The sequence below is a fragment of the Dasypus novemcinctus genome, chromosome 18 (genome assembly GCF_030445035.2).
Source record: "Dasypus novemcinctus isolate mDasNov1 chromosome 18, mDasNov1.1.hap2, whole genome shotgun sequence".
Classification (NCBI taxonomy): Eukaryota; Metazoa; Chordata; class Mammalia; order Cingulata; family Dasypodidae; genus Dasypus; species Dasypus novemcinctus.
This window is the reverse complement of record NC_080690.1, coordinates 55199537-55218223: the sequence shown is the minus strand read 5'-3', so window position 1 is coordinate 55218223 and position 18687 is coordinate 55199537. Positions and strand designations below refer to the sequence as shown.

General features: G+C 54.7%; 3 protein-coding genes across 3 annotated transcripts; 2 read left to right on the top strand and 1 right to left on the bottom strand.

Annotated features, from left to right (window-relative positions):
• Positions 1-267: 267 nt before the first annotated feature.
• Positions 268-4939, top strand: ALKBH6 (alkB homolog 6). Its single transcript, XM_004464889.5, is given in 8 exon segments — positions 268-320; positions 991-1015; positions 1018-1071; positions 1356-1424; positions 2792-2852; positions 3214-3365; positions 3614-3730; positions 4528-4939. Coding segments are annotated over 8 exon segments (786 nt in total). The 5' UTR covers positions 268-276; the 3' UTR covers positions 4792-4939.
• Positions 4940-5050: 111 nt separating this feature from the next.
• On the top strand, positions 5051-11691 carry SYNE4 (spectrin repeat containing nuclear envelope family member 4). The gene is made up of 8 exons (XM_004464888.5): positions 5051-5502; positions 5679-5826; positions 6290-6433; positions 6625-6819; positions 6894-7142; positions 7908-7985; positions 8669-8727; positions 8813-11691. Exons 1-8 carry the CDS (start codon positions 5378-5380, stop codon positions 8985-8987), a joined length of 1173 nt encoding a protein of 390 aa, XP_004464945.1. The 5' UTR covers positions 5051-5377; the 3' UTR covers positions 8988-11691.
• A 1620-nt stretch (positions 11692-13311) lies between these two features.
• SDHAF1 (succinate dehydrogenase complex assembly factor 1) lies at positions 13312-17208 on the bottom strand. Its single transcript, XM_058279278.1, has one exon. It carries the CDS (start codon positions 17105-17107, stop codon positions 16760-16762), a length of 348 nt encoding a protein of 115 aa, XP_058135261.1. The 5' UTR covers positions 17108-17208; the 3' UTR covers positions 13312-16759.
• Between the last annotated feature and the right edge of the window lie 1479 nt (positions 17209-18687).

Below are 18687 nucleotides of genomic sequence, written 5' to 3'. Positions count from 1 at the left end.
CGGCCATCGCGGTTACCCTTCTCCTCCTAGGCCCCCCGCGTGAACTGTTTCGCTTCTGGCGCTCTGATTGGCCGGAGCGGGACGACGCTCTGTCTCCGAAGATACCCAATGGCTTAAAGGCTAGATGGCGTAGCCTATCCCTGAGCGAGGCTGAAGGGGCGGGCGAGTTCCGTGAGCTCTAATTGGGTGGAGGGCGGGCCCTGCAAGACTTTGAGTGTTCCTATTGGCCTGCGGACCCTTGCGTCAGGAGCGTAGGGCGGAGTAGCTGGGAAGGGGATGGGGGTGCGGAATTTGGAAACTGGAGGGGACAGTAGTGGACGGTCAGTGTCGAGGTGGCCGGGGACGGAGATGGGGGTCCGAGCGGGCTGAGAGCGGTTGGGATCCGGGGAAGCCCAGAGTGGGGGCGGTCTGAGGAGGCTCAGAGTGTGGGATCCTAGAAGACACCAGTGGGTTCAGGGAGCGAAGGTTTGAGAGGGGTCAGCCGTAGGCCTGGAGGTCCAGGCGTGCTGGGGCGAGGGGTCGCTCGGAGAAGAGAAGTGTGAGGGGGTCCAGCGCGGGGTCCCCGAGGAGGGTGAGGGTGGACGTACCTTAGGAGGCTCAGAGTGGGAATCTGAAAGGACTTGAGTCCGGGGGAAGGCCCACTGGGTCCCCGAGAACCGGGCTTGTGGTTGCAGGTCTGAAGTGCTTAGGTCGGGGACCCAAATGGAGGTATTTAAAAGCCCTGGGGGCTGAGTGGGGCTGTGGGGAAAGGCCCCCTGTCTGGGCCAGAGGATGTTCTTGGTGAGTGGTTTACCGGGCCCTTGGTGAATGGAGTTTGGGGTGCTCCTTGTGCCCCGGCATTCAGCGCGTTGCCGAGGCTGCAGGTTTTAAAGACGAGATGCGTGTAGGAGAAGGCCGAGGTGAGGCCCTAGCCCGCGCGGGGCAGAAGGCTGGCTCATGGCCTGAGGGGCCGAAGCTTGGTGACCCTAGTGTGTCCTCTCTTCCCCACAGGAGAGGGTGCACGGAGTTGGTGACGAGATGGAGGAGCAGGATGCCAGGGTCCCAGCTCTGGAACCATTCAGGGTGGAGCAGGTTGCCGGGTCTGGGGGTGCAGTGAGTGAATGTGTGTGGCAGGGGGTGGGGACAGGCAGGCTGCCTCCTGGATTCCTGGGCTGCTACTGTTCCCGCCCTCTAAATTCATCCTTACCCTCAGGGTCCTGCCACCCCCCACCCCGCAATGGGCATTGGTCCCTCGAGTTCAGGCTCAGGCCTGTCTGAGGATATCCTGAGCTCCACCCCAGGGGAGCTGCTTAGTGAGGGTAGGGTCCCCGTATGGGCCAAAGGGCCACACCTTCAGGGGCATTTCTTTATCCCAGGCACCACCTGTAATCTACTATGTCCCAGACTTCATCTCCAAGGAAGAGGAGGAGTATTTGCTTCGACAGGTGACCCTAACCCCCTCCTGGTCTGCTTTTCTCTCTTCTCAGATCCTTCCTCACCTCCCAGCCCCTATGTGAGAGTCCCCAAGGCTGCAATATAGACCTGACAGGAAAAAGGGGGCCACCCAGCCATCCCCCATCCTCCCTGCTCCTCTCTCAGGACCACTGAGGCCTGTCAGAAAGAACTTTTCCCAAGGAGCAGGAACCAAACTGATTCTTAGAAAGGAGGTGGTTACTATGGAGTTTGGCCCCCAACATGAGGATGTGACTGAGATCAGATTCCTTGTGCTGGAATAACCCAATGCTACCGAAGTCTCAGGAACAAGGACGTTACATTGCTTATCCTCCCTGTGCTGAGATAGCCTTTTCTTAGAGAAGAGAAGGTTATAAACATAGGCTGAAATTGCCCAGTTCAGACTCTTGAGGTTTGGGGAATGAAGAATTTACAGTGTTTAGCTTTCTGTACTGAGATAGCCCAGGAATCAGAATGTTACAGGGTCAACTCTTCCCTGTGCTGAGATAGCTCGGCATAGACCCGGAGTCTTAGGAACAAGGCTACCAGACACAGATCATCTGTGCAGAGATAGCCCTGTCCATATTCTTAAGGTTTGGGGAAAGAATTTTCCACCCTCAGCTAGCCTCTTGCAAAGGGCTTTCTGGTGTGGCCCTTGGCAGTCTCAGATCCTTAGGAATGAGTTTACAGAGCACAGATCTTCCCTGGGGTCACCTAGTCTAGCTTGAGTCCTGGGAAGAAGTTGAACACAGACTTTTGCTGAGATAGCCTGTTCTAAACCCTTGGGTTCTTAGGAGTGAAGAATTTACATGTCTCATAATCCCTGGTCTGAATCAGCGAGGAATTAGGAATTAGGAGATAATTGACTATAGACTTCTTGTGCTGAGATAGCCCATTCTAGATCCTGGGGATCTTGGCAGTGAAAGATTTTCAAAATATTCTTCACTGTGCTGAAATAACCCAGTTTAGCACACTCCCTTCTCCCGGCAATAGAAACAAGAAAATTTCAGAACTCAGACTGTGCTGAGATAGCCCAGGAATCAGGAAATTAACCAAGTGTAGACTATTTGCTAGGCCAAAAGAGCCCTGTCCAGACCACTAAGTAGATTCAGACCATGACTGTGCAGTCCTGGTACTTCTCAGTCCCGGTAGACACAGGTATACTTTGGGGCCAGAGGTTTCCCCGGGGGAGAAGGCAAATAACAATATCCTGGGAACATGTATCTTAGAGAATGATCCTACAGACACTGAGAGATATGCCCCATTTCCAGCCTGGGTAAAGGCTCCCCTGTTGCCCTGGGTGGGAGAATCAGGGTGAGGTAGTCCTGAGAGGGGCGTGGTCTGTGTCTCTGCCTCCCAGGTCTTTAATGCCCCAAAGCCAAAGTGGACCCAGCTCTCTGGGAGAAAGTTACAGAACTGGGGTAAGTGGCATTGCCTGAGGACATGGGTGATTCTGGAACGTGGGCTGGGGCCTTGGACTCAGGTGGAATTGTCTCAAGATGCTGGGGTTCCCCGAGGGTTCAAGGGGTTCTCCAGGGGCCAGGAAGATTCTGAAAGGTCAGTGGAGGGCCTGAGAGGTTGGGGATTTCCTGACAACTTGGGGATATTTCAAAGGGTCCCGGAGGTCTGAAGAAGCCTTTGAGGGGTTGGGTGGCTATCTCCAAAGGGTCAGGGATCCCTGAGGAGGTCAGGATGCTACCAACCACTGGGTACCCTAATGGAGGCTCTAGGTGCCGGGACTCCTTGGTTAGGTGCCCTCAGGACCCTGTTGCCCTCCCCCAGGTGGGCTCCCCCATCCCCGGGGGATGGTCCCTGAGCGGCTGCCCCTGTGGCTCCAGCGCTACGTGGACAAAGTGTCCGACCTCAGCCTTTTTGGGGGTCTCCCAGCCAACCATGTCCTCGTGAACCAGTATCTGCCTGGGGAGGGCATCATGGTAACCACACACCCTCAACCCTGGCCTCCCTGGAAACTGCCTCCCCCGCCAGACCTCTGACACACCACAGGGCAGGGCATCATGTTTCCAAACCACCCCCGCACTCATCAAGCAACCACATACCCCAACCAGCTATCCATCTCCCTTTCCCCAGCTTGGGATCCTCCCTGCCACCTGCTTTAGCCCCCGAGGGTATGTGTGTGGGGGGTGGGCTTCTGCTTTGCCCAGCCCTGGTGCCCACTCCCCAGCCCCATGAGGATGGACCACTGTATTACCCGACCGTCAGCACCATCAGCCTGGGCTCCCACACCATGCTGGATCTCTACGAGCCACGGCAGCCAGAGGATGACGATGTGGCAGAGCAGGTGGGCCCTGAGATGCTGCCCCAGCCCTCCTGAGTGCGCTGACATGCCACCCATCCCACTTTCCCCTGATGACTTCCCCTGCCTCCTCTTGGGGTGTACCCACATCGTCCCAGACAGCCAACTCACCTGCTTGCAGAGTACCCTAGAAACCATGGGATCCACAGATCCCCTGACCCCACAGGCTCATGGAGGGCTCCAGTAGCCCCAGGTCCACGCACACCCCATGTGGCACTCCCCAGTACCCCGATAGCCATTCTGATGTCCTCAGATACCCTCATGCCATTCACTCATGGGGTGCCCCTGACATTCTCCTAGATACCCCAACTCTCTGCCTATTTACTGTACAAGTCTCCCCAACAGTGACACCCTCCCTGCTGCTCCTGTAATGTTATCTGCAGTGCAGGACACCCTGAAATCCTCCCGGGTACCTCAACACATGATTTGCTGCTCTGATGAGACAGCCCCACCCCCCTACGCAGCTCCCTTGGTCCTGGCCCCAGCCTCTTAGAAATGGCTCTGCAGCCCCAGGGCCCTCCGACCCCTGGAAGCCTAGTCCCTTCGGTCCCAAGAAGCTGCCGATTCCTGCCCTGCACCCTTCCCCGCAGCCCTGTGCCCACCCAGGGACCACAAAGCCCTCATCCCGGAGAGGGCTCTGGACCCTCGGCCTTTGCCCTTGGGGCTCACTGGCCCTCGTTTCCAGATCCCGGAAGGTTGCTCACCTCTCGCCCTCACCCCACCCTACCCCCCTTACCCCACCCCGGCCTCTGGGGACCTGCTGAGCCTCCCCGCACCTGCAGCCCCGCGCACCCCCGGTGCCTGCGACCTCGCTGCTGCTGGAAGCGCGCAGCCTGCTGGTGCTCCGGGGCACCGCCTACACGCGGCTCCTCCACGGCATCGCAGCGGCCCGCGAGGACATGCTGGACGCCGCCTCCATGCCGCCCAACGCCGCCGCCTGCCCGGCGGCGCGGCCCGGAGCCCGCCTGGTCCGCGGCACCCGGGTCTCGCTGACTATCCGCCGCGTGCCCCGCGTTCTGCGCGCCGGCCTGCTGCTCGGCAAGTGACCGCCACGCGCCCGCCCCCTGGGGCAGCCGCCACCCAGTGGCCTGGGAACCCTCGGCAGAGGCGGCTCCCCAGCCTTATTTATTTTCCTAATAATTTTGTGCGAGCCACGAGACAAGATCCCATTTTAAATAAATGGAAAGTATCGTTCTTTGGGTTTAGATTTTTGGGGATGGGGCCAGATGCTGGGGTTCCTGAGGAGCCTGCACCTGGGGCCAGAAATGGATGGGGCAAGATGTCTGCTGATGCAGATATGGGGGTCACCGAGGAGGGAAGCAGAATCCAGGGCTCTTGGGGACGGAGGTTATATCTGGAACCCCTTTGGGATGGGGTGGGGTGGGGTTGGGAGGCCCTGCCCTGGTCCTGCTGGGAAGGAAGGAGTTAAGTGGTGCTAGTGTCACCTGAGTTGGGCATCGAATTACCTGGATCCAGGTTCCACTTGGAAGGGGGCGGAGCTTGCACCCGGGCCTCTCCACTGCCCCAGGCCTGGGGAAGTGCTGCTGAGGAAGTTTGGGGGGAAACCCCTGGCTAGGGAAAGGGCTCTTACTGGGGGTCCTCATCTACCTCTCTGTCCCCGGGCCCCCAACTATGGCCCTGCCCCTTCTCGGCTCTAGACTCCCCTCAGAGCCCCTCAACCATCCTCCTGGAGCCCCTAGGGAGCCAGACGTCGATGGATGCACGGTCTACCCTGCCTCTGGAGAGGAGAGAATCAGGTGGGGGCTGGGCCTTTTGAGACTTGGATTCCCAGAGGGTGGGAGCTAGAGCGGGCGGTGAGGGGGCTGTAATCACCTGGCGACAGTGGGCCAGGTCGCTGGGGATGGGTGTAGTGGGGAGAAAATGGGGGCACCAAGGCTCACCCAGGTGCTTGTTGACAACCCTTACCTCCCAGGCCTGAGCAGGCCCAGAAACTGGGCCAGGGCTCCCTGGACACTTCTGAAAACTTCCAGACTGGACTGATGGGCTCTGAGCCTGCCACTGTCCCCTCCAGATTGCCAGCACCCTCTTCTGAGGATCCAGCGAGGGGAAAGCACCCTGAGGTGAGCTGAGGTGACCCAGGCTGCCTCAGACCCTTGTGCCAGCCCCACCTCCTCTCTTGCCTCCACACCAGGAATGAGGCAATGATTCTAGAAGGGTGCTGGGCATCTGTGGGGGTCAGGGACACTCGGAGGCTCAGGGACATGGTTATTTACCAACTAGATTAGATGTATTGCAATTTTACTGCCTAGGAGAGAAGTAGTTCAGCCTTGACCCTGGTACCCAGCCTCATCACACCCTCCCTGACCAGACCCCCAGGCCCAGTATATTCACATTTGCAGGAGCCTTGAAAACCTGGAGACCTTGAACTAGAGGTCGCCACTGGGATGGGCCCTGGGTGGGAACTTCCCAGGCTTGGTGTGGACCTGCTGCAGAGAAAGCATCCAGAGGGCAGGGGCCTGTGGAAGTGGGGTGGCCATGGGAGCCACATCTTGGTCAGCCCATTCAGCCCTCTGCGTTCACCAGGGCCCCATCTCTGGCCAGGAGGTATTGGAGGCTGAGCGGGACAGCCTGCACCTCTGCCTGTTTGGGCTGGGCCTCCGGCTGCAGGACCTGGAGCGAGGCTTGGGACCCTGGGCCTCAGCCCACAGAGGGATGGTCCAGCTGCAGGTAGGTGGGTGGGAGGCCAAGATGGGGGGGTGGTCAGGGTCCAAGAGGTGGGTGCCAGCTCTCCGGGGTGGGAAGTGAGATGTTACTCCCTTATGTTCTAGGTCTTTGGGTAGGAAATAGGGGAGTGTTACCCTATGTTCCCAGTCTCCAGGGCCCTGGTATATGTGGTTGTGATGTCCATGTGTCCTCAGGCCCTACAGGCAGACCTGTGTGGGGCAGCTGAGCGCGCAGACGCCCTGCTGGCATTCGGGGAGGGGCTGGCACGGAGGACTGCGCCTCAGGCCCGGGCATCCCTGGAGCAGCTCCTGAGGACCCTTGGAGCTCACCGAAACAGCATCTTCCGGCGCCTGTGGCGGCTACAGGCCCAGCTGGTCAGCTACAGCCTGGTACGCTCCATTCTGGTGGTCCCCAACCCAGGCCCCAATCCCACAACCCGACTGACTTCTGTTCTCTGACCCAGGTGCTGGAGGAGGTCAGCACGCTGGACCAGGACTTGGAGGCTGAGGGGGACTTGGATGGGCCAGGACCTGGTGGGGTCTGGAGACCTTGGGCACCTGGTGGCCTCCCCACCCCTGCAGAGCTGGAGTGGGACCCAGCGGGGGATGTGGGGGGCTTTGGGCCCTTGGGCCGAAAGTCACCCAGGACACCAGGGGCTCCCTGCGAGCTGTGCGGCCACAGGGGCTCCCTGGGCAGGGAACAGAGCCTTGAGGTGAGGGCACGTGGACACCTCTGTGAGCATCCTAGCAGGGGCTTCTCTTTCAAGGAGGCCTGGCTGTCTGGGCCTTTCCCTCTGGCTCTGGCTCTTGGAGTCTTTTTCTCTTGGTGCTAGAATGTTTTCTTCACTCCCTCTACCTGTCTTTGTCCTCTGTTTCCCTTTCTCCCCTCTCTGTCTCTGTCTCCATCTTCAACCTCATTTCTTCTCACCTCCCCCTCACTTACTCTGCTACGAACCCAGTAGCCTGACTCTTCTAACATTCCAAATTCACTCCCATCTCAAAGCCCCCGGATGCATGCCTGGCTCCCCTCCTCACTTCATTCTAGTCTCTGCTCAAGTGTCACCTCCTCAGAGGGGCCTGCTCCAGCCACCAAACACTCTCACTCCTTATCCTCTTTTTTTTTTTTCCTAATGGCACCACATCTGGACATTATACATTTATTAATTAATTTCCAGTCTCTCTCCCACTAGAATATAAGCTCCATAGAAGCCAGGACTTTGTTTCCATCCTCACTGTGTCTCAAGCTCCTAGCACAGCGCCTGGCATGCTGTAGACACTCATGAAATATTTGTTGTTGAGTGAATGAATAAATAATGCCTCTCCTCCCTTTGTTTCCCTGGCTCTCCCCCTTTCTTGGTCTCTCCCCTGAGATTGCTCTCTATTCTCCAGAATCTCATCTCTATGACAGCACCCCTTCCCACCTGTGTGTCTCTTTGTTGCTGGCTCTCCAATGAGCCCACACCTCTTTCTCCCCACAGGACCTGCTTGTGTCAGGCCTCAGCCACCGGAAACACTTAGCAGGTCACCGAAGACGCTCCCTGCTCAGGAAGCCTCAGGTAAGGTGGTCCTCAGCCAGGTGTTACTCAGGAATCTTGATGCAGTGACAGAAACCCAACCCAAACTGAATAAACAAAAAAGGGCATGCTATTTTTCCATGAACTGAAAAATCCAAACATTGCTGAATATAGGACTTCATGTTAGGGCTTAGTCCCTGCCCCTCTCCACTCTACTTTCCCCAAGTGACTTCTTTCTCAGGCTAAAGGGCTGCCCCAGCAGCTACACACTCATTTCCCACTGGTTTACCTGCCCCTAGGGAAGGAGAGTGCCTCTGACCTGCTGGCAACAGCCAAAGTCCTTATTTGCCCAGCCTGGGCCATGGGCTGCCCCCTGAGCCAATCGCAATGGCCGGCTGATGGCATGCTCTGATTGGCCAGATCTGGGTCACCTGCCCAATGATGGAAGGAGGGAGGAATGAGATCACCTGTACCTGACCCTGAAAGCCCCAGAGTAGGGAGGTATGACCAACCCCCAGCAGTCGAGCCACTGTTATCAGGAAAAGGGGGTTGGATGTAGGGCAGGTGCAAACAACTGACATATTCCAAGCCCGTGTGGGATGTGAGGGATAGAAGGGGTACCAGAAAAGTTGGGGAAATAAGCCCAGCCCTCTAAGTCGACAGTAAGGGAAAGTCAGGACTAAGTGTCACTTCCATCCATCCTGCTGCTTGATGTCTACCTTTAGGACAAGAAGAGACAAGCTTTCCCCAAGCCTCAGGAAGTGACGCTAGAGGTGGATCCTGGGTGAGATGCCTGGGTCTGGGGGTGTGGGGGCCAGGGCTCATGGGGCAGCTCATCCCTACAGCTGACACTGCATTTCCCTTTGCAGAGCCCCCACTCCTGCATCCAGGCGACCCCTGACCTTCCTCTTTCTCCTCTTCCTTCTTCTGGTGGGTGCCATGTTGCTCCTACCCATGTCAGGGGGCCCCAGCTGCTCTCATGCCCGACTGGCCAGGACTCCCTGCCTGGTGCTCAGCTATGTCAACGGTCCCCCCCCAACATGAGTCCACAGCTGAGATGTAATAAATGGTGATCGTCAAAGGATGTGAGGATATCGGATGCTTGAGAACCTGGAATCTGGGATGAGGCCCTGATGTGTCTGGACAACCCCCCTCCCTGGGCACACACACCCCTACCTGTTGCCACGGACACTATTGCCTTAAGCACAGAACACAGAACTTGTGAATCAGCCCATCTTGATGTGGGTTCCCCCAGACCTAAGACAGAGATTCACGTACTAATAGTTTCTTTGGGAGGCGATCCTGGAAGGTTGGTAAGGACAGACCTGTGGAAGTGAGACAGGGAAGGGAGGAAGCTGAATATGGGTGATTTAATGAGCTGATTGCTACTTTGCGACACTCAAAGTCACTCCCCCTGAGGGGTGAGGAAGCCTCCCTGCCTCACTGGTTGAGGACTGTTCCTGAAGACATCAACTTCCCAGTGCTTCCAGCCTGTCCCACCTACGAAGTCCCGCAGGTAAAGCAGCACAGGTGCTTGCCACAGGACGCTTGAGGCAGGAAGGATGCTGGCCATACTGGCAAGGTGCCAGCAGTACTTGCTGCAGCCCCTGCCCCCACACCCATTCAGGTGCTCTGTTCAGACATCATGTTGTGAGCCTCCCGGCAGGGCCAGCACTAGCCTGGGACTATAGACTCCCCTTTCCCCAGGTCTCAGCCACACCAAGCTGAATTGCCAGGGCTTTTCCCTCGCCCCAGAGCTTAAGGTATCCGGTTAAGAGGTGGGAAGAGAATCAGACTCAAGAACAAAGGCTCCTCTATCTGCACTGAACACAAATCCCCTCTCCTTTAATTCTCTTTTTATTTATTTATTTACTTATTTATTTATTTCTCTCCCCTTCTCCCCACCCCCGCCCCCCACCCAGGTTGTCTGTTTTCTGTGTCCATTTGCTGCGTGTTCTTCTTTTTTTGTCTGCTTCTGTTGTCAGCAGCACAAAAATCTGTGTTTCTTTTTGTTGCGTCATCTTGTTGTCAGCTCTCTGTGTGTGCGGCGCCCTTCCTGGGCAGGCTGAACTTTCTTTCGCACTGGGCGGCTCTCCTTACGGGTGCACTCCTTGCGTGTGGAGCTCCCCTACGTGGGGACACCCCTGCATGGCACAGCAGTCCTTGCGCGCATCAGCACTGCGCATGGGCCAGCTCCACACGGGTCAAGGAGGCCCGGAGTTTGAACCGCGGACCTTCCATGTGGTAGACAGACGCCCTAACCACTGGGTCAAGTCCCCTTCCTTCTCCTTTAATTCTTACAACCACCCAGCAATGTGCCACCATGACACAGGATAGGAAACTGAGGCTTGGAGAAGGGAAGTCACTGGCTGAGGAAGTCCACTCCCCATCAACTTCAACAGAAACAGGAACTTATTTTTGTGGGTCACTGAAAAGTTCGAGACTTGCAGTACAGCCAGATCCAGGGGCTCAAATGATGTCTCCTCTCAGTTCTTTCCCATGTTTCGGCTTCACTCGTATCCTAGTGGTGGCCAGAGTGCCCCTCAAAACCTCCAGGCATGGAAACGGACTTTGGCCCAGTGGTTAGGGCGTCCATCTACCACATGGGAGGTCTGCAGTTCAAGCCCCGGGCCTCCTTGACCCGTGTGGAGCTGGCCATGGGCAGTGCTGATGCCCGCAAGGAGTGCCGTGCCACACAAGGGTGTCCCCCGCGTGGGGGAGCCCCACGCACAAGGAGTGCGCCCATGAGGAAAGCCGCCCAGCGTGAAAAGAAAGAGCAGCCTGCCCAGGAATGGCGCCGCCCACACTTCCTGTGCCGCTGACGACAACAGAAGCAGACAAAGAAACAAGACGCAGCAAATAGACACCAAGAACAGACAACCAGGGGAGGGGGGGGAAATTAAATAAATAAATAAATCTTAAAAAAAAACAAAAACAAAAAACCTCCAGGCATACTCCCACCAATTTAGCCATCAATAGGGGTTGCTCTCCCCTTAGAATTCTAACTGAAATCCCAGGGCTGACTTGCCTGGCTTGGTGCCCACACCCCCCTTTGCCAGGGGCTGCTGTCAGTCCTGCCTGTACCTTGAGGATTGAACATGGGGGAAGAGGAGGTCTCCAAAGAGAATCATGGGGCTGTTACCAGAACAGGGGGACAGATACTGTGGGGGGAGAAGGAAGCAGAAGTCAGTAGGCCAACCTGGGCCCATTATTTGGTTACAAATGCCAGGCCCTGTCTCTGCGCCCAGCCAACGAATCATGATCTCACTGGGATCACCAGCCAAGACCCAACACTGACCCAACAGACCTGGTAATGGAGCACATCTGTGTCATGTGCTCATTCCTTTAACAGATGTGGACTGAGTGCCTGCCACGAGCCAGGCCCTGGTCGAGCAGGGAGGTGGCTGTGAAACAGACAGACTAAAGGCCTTGTCCCTGTGGAGCTGACATTCTAGCAGGGGAGACAGATAATTAAGAACAAATGAGTAAAGGATCAGATGGTGGTAAGTGCTAAGTGGAAAAAGTAGGCAAGGGGAAAGGGGGTACAATTTAAATAGGATGGTTGAGGAAGGCATGGGGAGACAGTTATGTCGCTATGTTATAATTATGCCATTTAAGCAAATTAGAGTGAGGAAACAAGCCACGCGGACGTCTGGAGTAGTGCTGTCCAACAGAAATGTAACGCAGTTCTACTGGAATTTTAAGTTTTCTAGTAGTGGCATTTAAAAAATAAAATCAGGTGAAATTTTTTTTTTTAAGATTTATTTATTTCTCTCCCCTTTCCCCCCTTGTCTCTTCTCTGTGTCCATTCGCTGTTTGTTCTTCCATGTCCGCTTGCCTTCTTGTCAGGTGGCACCGGGAAACTGTGTCGCTTTTTGTGTTGCATCATCTTGCTGCATCAGCTCTCCGTGTGTGTGGTGCCACTCCTGGGTGGGCTGCGCTTTTTTCACATGGGCGGCTCTCCTTGTGGGGTGCACTCCTTGCACGTGGGGCACCCCTACATAGGGGACACCCCTGCGTGGCACGGCACTCCTTGTGCACGGCAGCACTGCGCATGGGCCAGCTTACCACACGGTCAGGAGGCCCTGGGTATCAAACCCTGAACCCTTCATATGGTAGGCGGATGCTCTGTCAGTTGACCCACAACCGCTTCCCCTGAATTTTTAAAAAATTTTCTATTTAGCTCAGTATATCCAAAATATTATCACTGCAATATGTAATCAATATAAAATAACTTAATGAGATCTTTTACAATCCTTTTTTTACTAAATCTTTGAAATATGGTGGTGTATATTTTACTTACAGTGCATCTCAACTGAACTAAATTCTCCAGTTAAAATGTAGTTCTGCCTAAAGTTGTTTAATGGAAAAAATATTTTACACTAGTTCAGTTTTTACATTTAAATTAATTAAAAGTAAATAACATTGCAATTTAGTTCCTCGATCCCACTAAACACATTTCAAATGCCCAAGCTGCATGTGGGTCCGCTACTGTATAGGACAGCACAGATCTAGAGGGAAAGCATTCCAGGCAGAAGGAACAGCAAGTGCAAAGGCCCTGAGGTAAGAATGTGCTTGGCACATGGGAAGGCCAGTGTGGCTGGAGTGTGAGTGGTCAAGGGGGAGAGTAAGAGGAGATAGGGTGGGAGAGGTGATGGGGGCCAGATCACTGGGGCCTCATGGGACACTGAGGACTTCTAGACTGAGTGAAATGGGCACCTTTGGAAGTTTTGTTTGTTTAGTTTGCATTATGTTAATTTTTGGACCTGTACAGCAAAAGAAGTTCGAGCATCACAAGCCCTTGTGGACTCATCACCAACTCCAACTACTATCAATTCAAGGCCAATCCACTTGCTGCTTTACCCCTACATTACTTTGAAGTCAATTCTAGACATCAAATCCTTTCACCCATAAACAATTCATGGAACATCCCCAAATGATCAGGACTCTTAAAAATATAACCATAAAACTTTTACCACTGTGTAAAAATCCCAGTCATCCACACCCAGGATGTTGCTGTTTGAAGAAGATGCTGTGCAGGTGGCGCATGGGCCAGCTCCACACGGGTCAAGGAGGCCCCAGGGTTTGAACCGCAGACCTCCCATGTGGTAGGCGGATGCCCTATCCATTGGGCCAAGTCCGCTTCCCGTTATTTACTTTTAATTAATTTAAAAGTAAAAACTGAACTAGTTTAAAATATTTTTCCCATTAAACAACTTTAGGCAGGACTACATTTCATTTTAACTGGAGAATTTAGTTCAATTGAGATGTGCTGTAAGTGTAAAATATACAATGCGCCCTGTGTGTGAACATCTCTGTTGTCCAAAGATACAATGATAAGCAGTGAGACCTTGATACAACCATTCACTTTTTTGGTTTTGATTTTTAATTTTTATTTTGTTTCAAATTACTGAAGTTTTAAGAATAGCACAACAAATTTCCTTATACCCTTTACCCAGATTCACCAACACAGAGAGAGGGGTTTGATCTCTGGATACCTCAATTTCTTCACTGTCTTAGTTTGCCAGGCTGTCATGACAAATACCACACAATGGGCTAAACAAAAGGAATTTATAGGCTCAGAGTTTTGGAGGCTAGACAGCTTGCTTCCTCTCCGAAGACTAGAGCAGTCTGGTGCTCACTTGTCATGGTCCTTGGGGTTCCTTGGACCATATCTCTGCTTCTAGCCATCACATGGCAATGTTCTCTCCTTTCTCTTCTGGGTTCCCACTGACTTCCTGTTTCTCCCTGTGGCCTTCCTTGGCTATGTCTAAATTTCTTCTGCTTATAAAGGACTGCAGTAATCCAGATGAAGACCCAGCTGGGCCACACTTCACTACAAATAACATCTTCAAGAAAGCCTATTTACAAAGAGTTCACCGCCCCCCCCCATGGGAATATAGATGAATATTAATCTAGATTATGATTAAGAACACATCTAAATCATTCAGTCCCCCACACTGATCTAGGCTATTGGACTAAAGAGTCCACAAATCCTCCTTCAGTCCATGATACTGTAGTCCGGCCAGAGGCAATCGTAGAACAAGAGGTAAGCCCTGGGCCAGCCCTCCTGGAAGGGGTTTTGGGCTGAGTTACTGTGCCATGGTGCTAAGGATTTCTGGCACAAGACCTCGGACTTAAGGCTCTTGGACCTTGCAAAGTGGTCAAGGGCATTCTCTAACACAACTAGAGAAGGGTGAATGAAATCAAAACACCAGGGTTTAACGTGCAGGGCCATGAAGCGACGCCCCTGAGCCTTGGCAGCAGCAGGCACATATGGAGCACCCACTGCACACTGTGCATGGGATCCCGTGCTTTACACACCAGCGCTCTGAACGGAGCATCGGGAGGTAGCTGATTTGGGAGGTGATCCCAGAAGGAGTAAGGGAAGAGGGAGAGTGAGACAGGGCAGGGGAAAGCCAAAAAGGGTTATTGCTCTGAGAAACTGAGGCCAAATCCCTTGGGGGAACCTTTGAAGGACCACGTTGAACATGTGTTGCAACTGTCTCACCAGATGACAGGCAGGCTGGGACATTCACCCAGACTGGTCCCCACAGTCTCCGAGACCATTAATTCACCTCCCATAACTCCCAGAAAGTCCTGGGGGAGAGATGCAGAGGCTCAGGGCTGAAGCTGTCAGGTGTCTGGGAACCCCCTTCTACAGCGGCATGTGAATGCAAGTGGGTGCAAGGGTCATGGGGTGGGGCATCATCATCAGTATTTAATTCAATCAACAGGAAAGGTCCATGAAGGAGGTGTTATTATGACCATTTCATAGATAAGGGGATTGAGGCACCAAGGCAAAATCACTTACTCATGATCACAGAATTATTAAGTGTTAGAGCTGGGATTCAAATCCTAGCATTCCAGTTCTGGAGTCCAAGCTCCACACAACCTTCCCTCAAATCAGGTGTTCCCTTCCCCATCTTCTCCACTTGGTAAACCCATACATCTGTAACACCTGTGAGCAGCAACTCCCTGCCGACCCAAGATGCCCAGCCCCAGTGGGAGCTCTCACTGCCTGCAGCCCTGGCTGAAACTCCAATCCTGAGAAATAAGGGCTCAAGATTATGGGGCCAGGAGAGAGGAAGAGGAAAGGTGGGAGATGTGGTTGGAAATGTGGCTGGCTGGGTAAGGCCCCATGAGCCACTTCCAGGACTTCGGCTGAGATCAAGGCAGGGCAGGATTAACAGGATCCCCAGATGAAAACAGTGGAAGCTGGGAGAGATGAACAAGGTGCCACATCCAAGTTGCCCCACAGCCTTGTGCTCTGGGGCACTCCAGGCCCCGGCTGGGACACTGTGTTTCTCCCCTTTGGCCCCTCCACAATTTGCCTACACTGGTCCTCCTGCTTAGAAGCCTGTCCCTCCTGGCTAACTGCTCCTAAATTCTTCATATTTCAACCATATTTTTAATTATTTGGGCACTTGCCTCTTCCACTGGGTTTAAGGTAGAGACCTTGTTTCTCTTCTGTCCATCCTTTCCCGAGTCCCAGGCCTGGCTCCTTTCCTACGGTCCTCCTCCTCTCCCCAACTGCATCTGCTAAGAACTCATTCACATTCCACTTATTTACTTGATATGGGTGCAAATACAGCTCTGGGCTGCAAAATGCAGCACACAGGAGAATGTCCAGGGCAGGCCCACATGGAGACATGGGAAGGGATATGCCTGTGGCCCAAAGAGCCACCCCTACCCCACCCCACCCCACCGAGGGCCTTGCTAACAAAAGTTCTGGTTTGTAATTTAAGCTGGACCCCTGTTAGCCAGGTTTGGGGAAGATGGAAGCTTCCAGGTTTGATGAAACACTGGAAAGGGCTTGAGGTCCCCACTACAACCTCAGGAGTAACTAGCCAGGCCTCCTCAGCTTGACCATTTCTTTTCCTGGCTCATCACCTTCCATTAAGGAATCAACTGGGTCTCTCTGGGGTCAAGCCACAATGGGTCCCTTTCATTATCTGCCCAGAAGTCTGTTGCTTCAACCAGTCTGCCAGTCTAGCAGGCTCCTGCCTGATGTACCACACCCATCCCCTCCCAGAGGGTCTCGTGTGTGTGTGTGTGTGTGTGTGTGTGTGTGTGTGTTGCCCCTTCAAAATTTCCAAATACATGAAATCCTTAAAACCACCAACAGGGAAGTTAAGTACCTGCCACTTTTATTCCTTTGTTCAACAGCCCTGGAAGAGAGGTACACGGGAATCATAGATTCCCTTCAGAACCATCCAGTAGGAATCTTCAGTTGGTCAGCTGGGATGAGAGACCCCTAGTCCCACCCTTTTCCTCACTGGTCCTGATTTGTCACAATTAATGGGATAAGTATTTTCCAAAGAGGGGTTCCGAGCTTCTCACCGTGTCCTCATGATGTTCATGAGCGCACTTTCCAAACTTCTCAGAAAAAACAGTCTGCTCTCTCAGAGTTAAATACAGGAGTGGGGGCTCTCCTTGAGGAGCCAGGGGTGGGCGTGTTCTCAGGAGTTAAGGCACGGGTGTCTCGGTCTCGCGCCATCTCAGCGGTGAGTCCGGGCTTCCCTTGTCTTCCAGGAAGATGCTTTCTCAGCTTGCCACGGTCCAGCCAGCTCGCACCCTGGCCCGCTCCAAGCCCTTATAAGGGGGATCCGACCTGTCACCCTGCATCGTGCAAGAGCGGGCAACTCTCTGCCGCCACCACCACCCAGGCCTCCAGGAGGGCTCCCCAATTCCCCCAATCCTTCCAACGAGGCTCTCAAGACCTCTCACCTTCCATCAGGTGGTTACCCAGTCCCCTCCTCCAGTCAGAAGGGCCTCTCGGTTTTCCTGCGCCAGCGGGCGGGCTCTTCTGCCTGCTACCGTCCATCCGGCGGGGTCCCCGGTGCTCCCGTGCTGTCCAGCGGGCTTCTCGGCCCGTCCCCATATTCAGGCGGAGTTTCCGGGGACCCCACGGCGCCTGGCCGACCCCTCGGGCTCACAAAGGCGCCCATGGCCGTGGCGTGGCCGGAGCGTAGCAGCTGGAGCTGGCGCCGCCCGCGGCGGTACAGGTACTCTATGCGCAGCACGTCGGAGCGCGGCAGGCAGGCGTGCTGCCGGAACTCGGCCCGCACCCGCGCCTCAGCGCCCGGCTTCCCGCGCCCGGCGCGCAGCAGCTCGCGGTACAGGCCCAGAACCTGCCGCTGCATCCGGCTAAGGCGGCTCATGGCGGCGGCCGCGGGCGCAAGCCGCGAACGCCCCACCGACACCAAACCTACGGCACTCGGGAGAAGCGGAAGAGCAATGGAACGGCCACTTCCTGCCCACGCCGTTCCAAACCTCCGCCTCCGGCCGCGCGCTCTCCGGCGCCGTCGCGCCCCATTGGCTGTCGCTGCGTTACGTCACAATGGGGAGGGGATCGGGGGCAGAGAGGCTGGTTCGCGTGCCCGAAGCACCGCCCTACGGGGAATCGGTGTCCTTGAGAGGGCGGCAGTGCTGGGGGCAGGGTCACCCGGGTCCCGGAGGTGGAGGGCGCTAGGCGATTGGATTCCTACCTGGTCAGAGGGGGCTGGGGGTCCTGAGGCCACTCCTGGGTCCTCGGGGAGCTGCGGGTTCGGATCCCTAAGCTCCCAGGATGCGGGGGCGCTGGGAGCGAGGAGACAGGCACGCGCTCGCTTTTGACACCAGATTTTAAACCTTCGTTCCCGCCCCCAGCGCAGGTCTGAGTTGGGGGTCCCAGCCCTGGCGACGCGGAAAGAGACTGTCACGCGGTGAAGTCTTGGGTCTCGGCCGGCAGGTCTAAGCTGCTCGGTGCTGCGGGGAGACACGCAAGAGAGAGGGCAGGGGCGCCAGGCCGCCAGCCGCAGGGGGGTGGGCGGGTCGCGCCTTCCGCCCGTGGCCTGAGCTCCCGAGTCTCGGGGTGGGAGCGGAGGGTCCTCACCAGCCCTCGAAGCACCGAGTCCCGCACCCCGGAACACGACTTCTAGGCAGGCAGCCTGGGGACCTGCAGAGAGCACCAGGTCGTCGGCTGCAACTCCGATGGAATCCCCGCAGGCTATCACGAGGCGGCCTCCCAGCGCCCGAGAGGACCGCAGGATCACGGCCTCCTCGGGCTCCACCAGCATCCGGATCATCGGGGAGCTTACCCTCGGCCGGGGGCGCGACCACGCTTCTACATGCTGGGCTGGGAGCCGCGCGGGGCGCGGGTGCACCTGCCGAGAGGGGAGGCGGGGCGGGGGCGGGGTGCGAGGGCCAGAGTCCCTGAGTCAAGGGGGCTTAGAAACCCCTGAGAATCCTGCCCAGGTTGTTTGTCAGAGCTACATACTTATTCCTTTTTCTGAGGTTTGCTTTAAAATCCGCCAGCACGAAGAAAACGAAGAGTGGGAGGAAAAGATGAAATCAAGAAGAGCAAAATATTTTCAACTGTTGAAGCTGGCTGATGGATTATGGGGCTTCATAACACTATTCACTTTTCTTTTGTGATGCTTGAAATTTTCCATAATAAACACTTTGGGAAAAAAACTCTGAAAAAGCTTTGAGAGAAAAAAAGCTCTGGAACCTGTTATATCTTTCTCATCTGTATCTTCCTAATCAAATTGTTTGCTGAGCACTTACTATGTACCAGGCACTATTTAAATGCTTTCATATTTTCTTATTTTATAATATTATATGTTATAGTATATCAATATAAATAAAATACGCAATATAATGCAATGGATATTTTAATACAGTATCACCTAATTTATATTTTATGGTAATATGCTAAATTTTCAATAGTAAATATTTTAAATATTTTACTTTATTGTTT